The sequence below is a fragment of the Hemiscyllium ocellatum genome, chromosome 4, assembly GCF_020745735.1.
Source record: "Hemiscyllium ocellatum isolate sHemOce1 chromosome 4, sHemOce1.pat.X.cur, whole genome shotgun sequence".
NCBI lineage: Eukaryota > Metazoa > Chordata > Chondrichthyes > Orectolobiformes > Hemiscylliidae > Hemiscyllium > Hemiscyllium ocellatum.
In genome coordinates this window covers 32357333-32369812 of record NC_083404.1, presented here as the reverse complement: position 1 = coordinate 32369812, position 12480 = coordinate 32357333, and the positions used below count along the sequence as shown (strand labels likewise).

The window sequence follows — 12480 nt, the reverse complement described above, 5'->3', positions numbered from 1 at the left end:
CAGAGGCATCTACATAATTACTTTGTAAAGAAATGCATTGAAGCAAAGGCACTTGCATTGTATTTCATCTGCAAGCATCGCTGTTATGATATCAACTGAACATATAGCAATAGCTAGTTTGGTGTAGGAAAGATTATACTTTGTTGCTTGATGAAAATAAATAGATACTCAAAATTAGTACTAAGTTAACTTGCTAACTGTGTCACATGAAATGGAATAATTGAGAGTAGCAAGGTTGGTTTGTTAACTTTGTATTAAGCGGTATGTAACCATGCCACCTAATTTTACACAAGACTGTTACTGATCATCCGCATTGCATTGGATTTACCTAACATTTTCCAAGAAATTTTTTCTCTTCCATCCCCCTCCATTAAAAAGAAGTGATCATCATACTTGATTAGAACGTGCAAAAGCACATCTTAACAGTTTAAAGTATATTTTGAAACAGATTTGACGCAGTGAGAAACTTTTCATTGTAAAAATAAGATTTCAGAGATTTAAAATGCATTTAAATGGCTTTATATTTTAAATGTATTGCTAAACTGCATATAACTGAGTAACAAAACGATGGAATTTGGGAAAAATAAATTTATGGTATAAACCTTTGAAATAAGCTTTATTTATGCACAAAACCTTGGTAACTCTTACCACTAGCTTGAACTGTACTCTTATCTATTTAATTAATAATGAGATGTCACCACTGTCTATACAGTTTGAATTTACCTTGGGCAAATTTTCCTTAAACTGGCACTGTTTGAAGGCATCTCCATAGTAATCAGCAGCTTGATTGGCAAGTTTAGCGATAATTGCATCTTTCATTTTATCTGCAAGACAGAATTGTTAATAACAATTTAAGCACAGGTCTTTACTTCAAAGGTCATGATCAAGCACAGTCTTTGTACATCCCAATATAATCTAAATGGGTTCTGCTAAGTGCACTTTAAAAAAGTCACAGTAAATGCTGATATACAGTAAATACTACCATTCATGAAAGATGGTTTCCTGGAGAATGTGATTTTTATAAAATGATAAAAAAAGACTGAATGCACATACTGTAAATCAATGAATGTATAAAAGCAACATTAGATGCAAGCACAGTGCATACGATTACTATTGGGAAAACTGTTGGTGAGCAAACAGAGCTGCACTGTGAGAAAAAGTACAAAGTAATGTGCAAATCAGCAATTTCATGAAGGGCCAACCATGAACAGCTGTTCATGACTTGATGACATTTGAAAAATTTTTAAAAGTTAGAACTAGATGTTGTAGCAGCACGTACATTAAATGGTTCATTGAAAGTTAAAGTATAATTAGTGTAATTAGATAAAACACGTCATTCTCATGCGACAAGATCGGCCACTATAGTAGCTTGAAATCTCCAAATCCTGCTAAGTTGGCCCCTTCAAGTCCAGACAACATTATGCACGTATGTGTTCGTTACTTTTCTCTAAAGGAAGTTTTATTAAACTCTTGCCTCACAGATGGCTAAATTTTAAATTAGAATACCAGGAGGTTCAGTTGGTACTAGCAATAATTTTCAATGCCTCTCTGGCGACAACAGATGTGTCAGAGAACAGGAAGATAGCAAACATGGAATCCACATGATAGAAGGCTTGTGATTGCAGAGGCCAGGCTGGAGAGAGATTTAATTTTGAAGACAGATTGGACAGACTTGGGCTGTTTTCCTCATTACAGAGGAGGTTGAGAGGGGACATGATTCAGATGTATAAAATTATGAGAGGCATAGACATGGTAGATAGGAAGAAATTTCTCCCCTTGGTAGGAGGATCATCCACCAGCAGCATAAATTTAAGTTCGGGGCAGGTAGTTTTGAGCAGATATGAAGACAAGACCTTTCCCACCCAGAGGATAGTGTAAATCTGGAATTCTTTGTCTGAGGACAATAGAAGCAGAAACTCTTATAACACTTAAGAATTTAGATGCACATTTGTGATACCAAGACATTCAAACCTCATAGGTTAAGTGATGGAAAATGAAATGAGAATAGTTGGGTGGTTGTCTTTGACTGATGGAGATTTGATGAGCTAAAGGGCTTTTTTCTGTGCTGTCGACTTTGAGGACTTAGTCCCTTCAGCCCATATTATGTTTTTGCGCAGTTTATGAGAATGAGGTCTTTTGTTTTGGTGAAATTGATCCAATTGGCACTGGAGATTATACTTCCTCATCAATTCCAAAACAATTTCATCTGCCCACTGAAAGAATACTATTAATAATAAATCAAGTAATGTAGTGAAGAGTGGGTTTTCAAACAGGAGTCACACCATCGTCGCCAGACTAAATATTACTGCATTCTCTTTTATAATATCAAAATGGGCTTCAAAAAGATGCACATCTGCTTATATTACATAACCCATAAATGTAATCTACATATGAAGAATTTACATCAAAATTCCTCCGGGTACTGAACATTTTGGTTGAAAGTTACATAGACATGCAAGATGGCAAGCTGCATACTAATGTTAATCCAGACAGAATGATAAATTCAGACCAGCTAATATTCTCATCTTCCCATGAGTGCTCAGAATTATTTAGAACTCTGCGAGCACATACTACTGACAATTTAACAGGCACAAAACTAACAGAAAATGCCAACAGGATTCTTTTCCAATTTGAATAATAGCACAATTTAGTTCCCATCATCTTATTAATTGCTTGTTTTAGATTCCTTTTCAGTTTGAAGCAATATTCAGTTGGACGTGTACATAATGTATGTTTCTGTCGAGTCACAGTTTTCACTGAGTAGCTCACTACAAATCAAGTGCATAGATGATTTAGGAGGCAGTTTAGGACTCTAGCTAACAAGCTCGTTTAGGGGAAAATGAGCAATCACCATGAAGCTGACCCAGACTGTAAAGCTGTTCCCATATTTGGGAGTTCTAATTCAACATAGAGTGCTGAACAGGTTTTATGAAAACAACCCATCTGGTTTACCAATGTCCTTTAGGAAAGGCAATTTACTGTCCTTACCGGGTCTGGTCTGCATGTGACTCCACACTCATTACGATATGGTTAACGTTTAAGTGGTCTCTGGGCAATCAGCAGTTGCTAATAAACATCCACATCCCATGACTGAATAAAACAGATGTTTATCAGCCAATTCTTCTTGCACCTCCAGCCTTCCACCTTGCTTCCCTAATGCAATCCTTCTTGTCTCTATTTTCTATAAAGTATCAGATTGACTCCTTTAATTATTACATGGTTCCTTCTCAGCTCCAAATCTGTTCTGTACATTTTTAACTTCTGTAGATCCTCAATACTTTTAAGTCCTACTTCAGAGCCCTCTCAATCTTCAAACCTGACAAGTTCATTATTGCTTAACTTTGCCACTTTTGTCAATTTATCACTGGTTGCTCCAATGCCATCTTCTTAATAAATGCCAGTGGCTCACAAGCTTAAAATCCATACCTGTCAGCCATCTTCTTCATGAATTTAATGCATCCTACTTCTGCAGTCTCTCAAGCTCCAAGTTCTGGATACCTCTTCACTGTCCAAACCCGACTAGCTGCCAATCCTTCATTAGCATATCCAATTCCACTCTATGATGGGATTCTCAACATTCTGCAACTGTCATCATAAAATGCGCCCTGCTAATTCTTGCTTTGGAGGGGGTGCAAGGGCAATATTGCCATTCGATCCAAGAAAGCATTCTATAATTGATTTTATATTTAAATCTTCCAAATTATACTTCGGGGAGAAGAGCATTACTTGGGAAATTACTACAATTGTTATGTGCACCAATTTAATTTGCATAGCTGAAAATATGTTGAGAGCAAAATGATAATCAGTTTTGTTTAATTTTAACTTTGCACGTGGATATTATACAAGAATTAAGTTCATTAACAAGTACAAACAATACAAAATTCAGGGAGCCATATTTACCAGCTGCTGCTTTAAGGAAAAATACCTCCTGTGCTTGAGCCAACATGATCAGGCTGAGGGTCCCAACTGTATCTGGAGAGGTATCCATTGTGAGCTCTCGATTCATTGCTGATAGTGCACTATCCTTGATGTGCTGGAAAACTCCACTGGCAAGCTATTGCAACGAAGAAAAAAAACTATTTCATTCCATCTGTCCATAGGATCAAACTTGGATTAGGTTAAGATTACTTCAATTTCATAAAGTTCCAAGATCCTGACTCATTACTTATGAGTACAGCTTTCAGTCATAAAATCTTAAATTACAGTTGAGGGTAATCAAGAGACATGTTCCGTGCACAACAAAAAAGTGGAAATCTGGAATTTCTCTCCCCAAAACGCTGCACACACTCAGACAACCAAAGTTTTTAAGATTGAGAGTGATAGATTGCTATGCAAGTTATTAAAAGATATGCAGTAATGATGGGCAAACTGAATGAAGTTCGAGATCAGCATTGATCAAAGTGAATGATACAGCAGGCTAGGGATACAAAGTAGCCGTCTTCGCTTCCTATGGGTATTACATCAGTACTCATTTTCAGTCCAATTAAATACAATACAAATTCATTAACCTGCAAGGAAGAAAATGCAGTTTTGCATGTTTAAAATATCAATACACCTTTTAACTATTAAGCTACTGACAAGTAACTGGGGGTGGGGGTGCATTAGTGGGAAGAAAATCAACTTTGGGATTTTTCAGCCTATGCCTATTTTTGCATGATCACCTCAGGTAGAAACTAGATAACATGATGATGACAACAGTCAAGCAAAAGAGAATCAATAACAAAACTGAGAGGAAGACAATGGAAAACAAGGACAGATGGCTAGAGAAACCAGAGAGAAACAATTAACTACATAACACTACAGAAAAAAATCGAAAAAGTTTTATGCACGAGTAACATTAGCAGGAATAAACATTAAAAAATCTGATTTTAAGTACAGTTAGCATTGACAATGATCTTTCTACCCACCAAATTTACACTGTGAGCACCAGAGGGCAGTAACAGCACCATTTTAGCCTCTTCAATTTTGAGAAATGGAAAACAACTGCAGTTATCAAAATACTTCCTAGTAAATACTACAAGTGCCATTTTTGAAATAGCTTCACTTAAATCTAGAAACACCATAATATGGCAAAGCAGAAAGGAATTATATCAAGGAGAGGCAGAAAGGGAATTTGTATCACACAATCTACATACTTAGCCCCTTATTTCAGTTTATCATCAAAATCAAATTTCAAGATGCTAATTTCTACTCACAGATAGATAAAGTTGAAAAACAAAAGCAAATCTGAAAGCCAAATTTGTCAGTCTTTACTCCTCATTTCTCTACCAACTCCCATCTTGGCCAGAAAATGACTTGACGAGTATTTTTTGACAACAATGAAGAATTTCCTTGACAATAAGGAGTCCACTGGCACCACAATTAAGTTACCAATCCTTACGTTTGAACTCATAACTTCCAGTTGTCAGTATTGATTAATGAATAGAAAGCAGCAGCAGCAGGAACCCAAAAACTTGCTTGCTCCGTAACAGCCGTGGGTCAGTGACGCCAAGTTAGAAATCTGACCACAGTCACTAACTTGTCAAAGACCAAGAATCAAATAGGTGCAATGTTCATTGAATGACTTAGGGTAACAACAAGAGATGCCTTTCCCTAGAGTCATTATGGCCCTCTGGAAAAATAAAAATTTGTTATCCTCAAAAACACATTGGGGATTTACATTCCGTAAGCATGAAGATGCAATGATTCTTTTGAGATGTTTCCTACAAGTTGATGACCTTTTCCTTTCTGTGGACACTCTACAATAGCATGCCTAACTGGATCTAGAAGCAAGAAATTGAGACACATGTATCAATGTTCACTTCAGCAACAGCTGATAATAAAACAGCATGTTATTTTGATTTTAACACAGATGATCAGAATTACTATTAATTGGTAACTGAATATATCTTACATGGATTTCAGAACTTGGTATTTTTTAACTCCCCCCATATCCACCATTTTTGCTGTTTTGAATCCTGACGATCTTCATAAATGTCACTATGCTGTTAATTTCCAATATTTTATCTTAATATTTTTATGATATGTTCAAGTTCTTTCCAAGACAGAATACAAATTCATAACAGATGAATGAAAATTTAAAAAAAAGAAACCTTGCCCATGACTGCATTGTGCAAAGTTACAATTAATATAAAGAAATGTACACCATGGAAATTTTAATTTACTGGAACAGAGCATATCATGTTTTGCAAAAGAGCAATGCCTAAGTTTTAAATTATGACTCCTAGTTTTAGATTTAACCCACAAGGAGGAACATCTACTCAGCATTCTTCCTGTAAAGTCAGAATTTTATGTATTTCAATAAGATTGACTCTCATTCTTCTAAGCTTTGCTCTGCAATCAACACCAGCATTACATCTGCCTTGCCAATAATTTGTTTAATCTGGATGTTAACTTTTCGCAATTTATTTTGGATAAAAAGGTTTTTTTTCGGAGTGGCAGCCACAAGTGGTGTCCCACAGGGTTCAGTGTCGGGAAAGCAGCTGTAACTTTATATATTAATGTTCTGGATGAAGGGACTAGGATCATTCTGGCAAAGTCTGCCGATGATGCGAAGTTAGGTGGGCAAGCAGGTAGTACTGAGGAGGTGGGGAGATTGCAGAAAGATTTAGACAGTTTAGGAGAGTGGTCCAGGAAATTGTTGATGAAATTCAACGTGAGCAAACATGAGGTCTTGCACATACAGGCATGGAGTATTTTCTAAACGGCGAGAAAATTCATAAAGTCAAAGTACAAAGGGATCTGGGAATGCTAGTCCAGGATTCTCTAAAGGTTGACTTGCAGGTTGAGTCTATGATTAAGAAAGCAAATGTAATGCTGTCATTTATCTCAGTAGGGTTGGAATATAAAAGGTAGCAATGTGCTTCTAAGACTTTGTAGTTAGGCCTCATTGGAATACTGGTGTCCAATTTTGGGCCCCACACCTCAGGAAGGACACAATGGCACTGAAGCATGTCCAGCGGAGATTCACATGAGTGATCCCTGGAATGAGAGGCCTAACGTACGATGAATGGCTGAGGATCCTGGGATTGTATTCATTAGAGTTTAGAAGGTTGAGGGGAGATCTAATAGAAACTTACAAGATAACACATGGCTTAGAAAGGGTGGACGCTGGGAATTTGTTTCTGTTAGGCAAGACGACCAGGACCAGTGGACAAAACCTTCGAATTAGAGTTTCTTCAGCCAGAGTGTGGTGGACCTGTGGAATTCATTGTCACTGAGCACAGTGGAGGCCGGGATGTTAAATGTCTTCAAGAGATTGATAAATTATTGATCTCATGATGAATTAAGGGCAATTGGACAAGCATAGGCAAGTGGAGTTGAAACGTCCATCAGCCCTGATTAAATGGCGGAGTGGATTCGATAGGCCGAATGGCCTTACTTCTACTCCTATGTCTTATGGTCTTATATACCACAATACCCAGATTTTTCTGGACCAATTTCTGTCCAATCTCACCATTTAAATAGTATGTCCATTCTCTAATGTTCCTGCCAAATGTGAATAAGTTCATCTAAATGATGACAGAAAACAAACGACTCGAATACATGTTCCTGACCTGCTGAGTACTTCTAGTCCTTAGTTTTTATTTCAAATTTTCGTTATCCATGGTCCTTTGCTATTTTGGAGAAAAATACAAGATATTTTCAGGTAGGGGTTTGCCATACACAAATGCACAACACATTGCTAATAAGGTTGCAATGTTTCAGTTGGAAGATGCCACACGGGATTATGACACCATATCTGGTTCAAACAAGTGAAGGATATGAAACTTTCTCACAAAAAAAGTTCAGGAAAAAGCTTTTAAAAAGTTTAAAATGTGAGGTAGTGACAACATTGACCAACTATACTTCCCAGGAAAAGCTTGTGCTTGAGGATTCAAAGACTGAAATCATTTAGGTAGACTAATGGAAAAAAGAGGAATTATATCCTGCAGGCCAATAAGAAATGGAAAAGATGTAGAGAAGCAAATTTGCAAACAAAGTTCAGAAAGATGCAAAACTAAAGGACATCTATAATGGGAGCTTCAACTATCTGAATAGAGACAAGGAAAATAACAGTGTGAAATGGGAATACCAAAAAGATGCACAAGAAAACTTTCTTGATCAGCACATTTCTACTCCAACAAACAAGGTCATTGACTTGAAATGATAATTCTATTTTTCTCTGCACAGCTGCTGCCTAGTTTGTTGAATATTTCTAACATTTTCTGTTTTAATTTCAGATATCCAGCACTAGAAGAATTTTGGTTTGTTGAAAAGGAATAAAGCAGCTCTAGCGTAACTTTTAGAAATGACTAATCACATTACTAGGCTGAAAGATAAGGTAATTGGCAAAAGAGCCAGAGATTAAGTGATTTTTTTTTAAAGGCAGCAAATCATGTTTGGATGCAATGATATGAGACACGTGAGCCGTGAAGTTCACTTTTTTTTTGCTTTAAACCAAAGAAAGTATCTGCAACTTTTAAAACGAGTTTGAGTATAGACAATGCTGCCGTTTGGAGCAGTAAACAAGATATTCAGACGAATCCACAGTACCAGTGCATACGCAGGGCAATTCCACCCAAAAGCAGTCTTCTGACCAGCTTTTCAACTGGGGCCAAGTTCAACTCAGGAGAGTTCAACACATAGCCTTTTGATTTATTCCCGGGCAAAAAGCTATGGCCTTGAGTGTAGTCCGTGCAGCAGAAACATCCAGCCTGCATAGAAAAATAATCCATCTCTTCCTCTCCATTTGGAGAAGTTTCTTAACAGATCCCTAATGTCTCACATTTCTCCATCACCATTCTCCTCAATTGCTCTCTGCAATTCCCCTGCTGAAAAAGGGGGAAAAAAATAAACAAACAGTCACTGATAGGGTCAATTCTCACCCAATGAAAGAAAGAGTCGGTGTATCCGCAGATTCATGTCATCAGCGGAGACTCAGAAGGAATAAAAAGAAAACTCAAGAACATGATCCAAATTTGTGGACTTGAACAGAGTTTCCGGTATTCGTCCACCCATGATATTTGCATTTTTCTTTCTGTGCCTGTATAAGTGAATGGGAATTTTTAAAAAGGGGTAAAACTTCAGTTGAACAGTTATAGATTAGCAATTCATCTGGTCTATTTTTTGCTATTAGTTAAAAACTTTTTGATACAATGTATAGTTTATTTTGCTTCAACCAAGAAATTCAGGTTTACATTCGTAACTTTAATTAGATGTTTGGATAAACTGGGCAATTCAGTGGTTTAATCAAATTCTTATATTTGTGACAACTTGGGGAACAGTGGGGCTTGATTCACATCATCCTATTTCCATAAACTGTGACAATGGCAAAGAAACAAATTCAACTTTTGAAGGGAAATTAAATAATCATACAATAAGAGAAAACTGCAGGTCTAAGTGGGGCAAACTGGATAGCACTTCCAAAGGCATGATGGCTTAAAATGACAACTCTTCTCCTGCAAGATTGTTTACGATTTCACACATCCACAAACATTGAAAACACTGGAGAAACACAGCAAACCTGGCAGCATCTGTGGAAAGGAAAACAGATAATGTGTCAACTCCACTATGGCTCTTCTTTAGAGCAAATGAAGTCATTTGTGGAGTTGAAACATGAATGTTGTTCCCCTCTCCAAAGATGCTGCCAGACTGCTGACTTTTTCCAGCATCGTACGTTTGTTCCGCGATTCTAAGATTGCACTCACTCGAGTCCAGGTATTTTGGTTAAGGGAACACCAGAAAGCATAACCAGGTGATAGTAAAAGGTACAAAGGCAGTTATAAAAAGTTGCTGGAGATCAGAGGCAGAATCAGAGTGTGGTGCTAGAAAATCACAGCTGGTCAGGCAGCATCCAAGGAGCAGGAGAGTATTCATCTGCTTATGCTCAACTCTCCTGTTCCTTGGATAAAACAGTAAGGTTAGGAACAAATAAAGTTATAAAAAGTCTGCAATGACATCTGCATACCTGGTAATACTTAGCTGCTGCTTTCAACCCTTCATCATTTTCAAGATTCTGTTCTGATGCAATTTGGCTGGCAAGAGCTCCAATGTTGAACAAAATACAGGTCTTTTCAAATCCCAAACTCGCAAAGGCTGCAATCAAATACAAGAAATAAGTACAGTAGTTACAATTGCTTAAGCTAGAATATAGTTTTTGGATATTATAGATTCAGATAGTAAAATTCCCTATGTAATGTTAAAAGACTAAATGGGAATCTCTCTCTCTGGACATTAAAATTATATTAAAGAACATTCTAGAAGTGGGTGGGGACAACAGTCAGGCAAGGATGTGAATGCCGCCCCACTCCAATTAGTCATTTGCTACTGTTCCCCTACTATTATCAGATTAAACTATCATTCAATCTCTTCCATTCAGAAATGCTTTCGAGCAATCCTCCAAAGCTATGAGGCATCACACTTACATGATTTCCCCAAGACAGAGTCAGGAAATCATCTGCATAACGATTCCCCAGGATTAGGTCTTTAGCATTTTCTCAGAGGATGATCTCATCCTGCCATTGTACATGAGGTAACATGTGACTGTGACACTCAGGGTTGTCTTGTGTGGCATGTGAATGTGGGGGAGTAGCCAGAGCATCTGTAAGCATTGCCAACTGACCTGTATGAAGGGAATGTGTTTTCTTTGTTCAGTGCCTCACTTTTGACTCGACTTCACATGCCTGCAAAGAGGGTCAAAGCAAGTCACCTCTCTTGTACAAGCTTTAATAAACTAACTGCTCGGAGAGGTTGGTGCGTGCGAATAGTATCTCGGGAAAAGAACCGAACACAAGGAATTAATTTGTGTTTTATCTGTCAAATCGTTTTGCACTAAATACAATGTCGTTAATGTCCCTGTTCAGTTAAGATTCAGTATCAGTAATGCACCAACTCAGTGGTGACACAAAGATTTCAGTAAAGCACAACATATTCATACTAAATATATGGGGATGAATTTTAACTTCAATGGTCACAAGAATTTGTGCCAAATTTGCTTAACATACCAGATTTGCATCTCCCTTCACTTTGAAGTTTTTTTTCCCCAAATACCAATCAACTAGTTTGGGGAAGGTGACTGTGTAGTGGTAATTCAGAGCTCCAAGCTAACATTCCAAGGAATCGGCATTTCGGGCATAAGCCCTTCTTCTGAAGGGCTGATGCCCGAAACGTCAATTCTCTTGCTCCTTGGATGCTGCCTGACCTGCTGCGCTTTTCCAGCAACACATTTTTCAGCTCTGATCTCCAGCATCTGCAGTCCTCACTTTCTCCTAACATTCTAGGGACATGGTTTGAATTCCACCATAGCAACTATTGAAATTTGAATTCAATAATCTGAATTTAAAAAGCCTAATTAAATAGTAATAACGTAACCATTGTCAATTGTCATAAAAATCCACCCAGTTTACTGACGTCTTTTAGGGAAGGAACTCTGCTGCCGTTGTTCACAGTAGTGTGGTCAATTCTTAAATGCCTTCTGAAATGCCATAGGAAGGCATTCAGTACAAAGGCAAAAGAAAATGCCAGCCCTGCCAGCAATGTCCACATCCCATACAAATGTAAAGGAAAATTATCTTGATAATAGCTAACCTTTACCTTGAAAATGCAAGAGTGATTAGCTTTCTGGAGAAAGACCTGCTTTATGCCCATGATATTTAACGCCTTTGAGACACAATCATAACTGGCTGTTGTTAAAGTCAGTGAATAAATTCTTGACTGCATCCTATCTCCACAACAGAAGTGTTTTTGTCAATCATTCAGTAAAGGTATGAAAAAATTTCCCACATTGTGCATCATCTCCAATTGTTGCCCACATAAAAGATCTCAGAGTTGCGCTTCTTTCCTTTGTCAAGAGATCATACTTCTTCATAAAGGAGCAGAAAATTGAACGTTTTTTGATGAAACATGAAATAAAGTGTTATCATTTTAGATTAAAAATCACACAACACTAGGTTATAGTCCAACAAGTTTAATTGGAAGCACTAGCTTTTGGAGCGCCGCTCCTTCATCAGGTGGTTGTGGAGGACAATTTTAAGACAGAGAGGTTATAACGAAAGTTTACAGTGTGACGTAACTGAAATTATACATTGAAAAATACCTTGATTATTTGTTGAGTCTTTTATCTGTTCGAATATCACGATAGTTTCACTTCTTTCATGTGTAAATCACAAAACTTTTTTTTAAAAAGTTACATTATCAGGTTAACTGTAACAATTGGTGTTAGCCCTATGTTCTCTGTCTGTGCCATAATGTTTAGACTGGTTGTAATCTAAAAAGTGAGTTAATAGAGTCTTATGTGAACTCATGCAGTTATGAGCAAAGTACAATGTAACTCTGCAAGTACATGTTCACCCCACAAACATATATGTATACATGTGCATGTGGGTTTGCGTGCATGCGTGTGTATCTGGGGTGGGGGGTTGAGAGTGTCTGTAGGAGTGCGAGTGCGTAGGAGCACGTGTGCGTATAATGCAATGGTGGTCACCTGTAGTGTAACATGAA

The 12480-nt window shown here is 37.5% G+C and overlaps 1 protein-coding gene across 5 annotated transcripts in view; it reads right to left on the bottom strand.

Moving 5' to 3' along the window:
- Positions 1 to 12480, bottom strand: part of pdcd6ip (programmed cell death 6 interacting protein) — a 94092-nt gene that overhangs the window by 49894 nt on the left and 31718 nt on the right. For all 5 annotated transcript variants that reach the window (XM_060822888.1, XM_060822890.1, XM_060822892.1 and 2 more), the window contains exons 4-6: positions 9950 to 10077; positions 3901 to 4054; positions 724 to 824 (exon numbers count right to left, since the gene is read on the bottom strand). In XM_060822888.1, coding sequence (XP_060678871.1) covers positions 724 to 824; positions 3901 to 4054; positions 9950 to 10077 — 383 coding nt within the window. The remainder of the gene's footprint in view (positions 1 to 723; positions 825 to 3900; positions 4055 to 9949; positions 10078 to 12480) is intronic.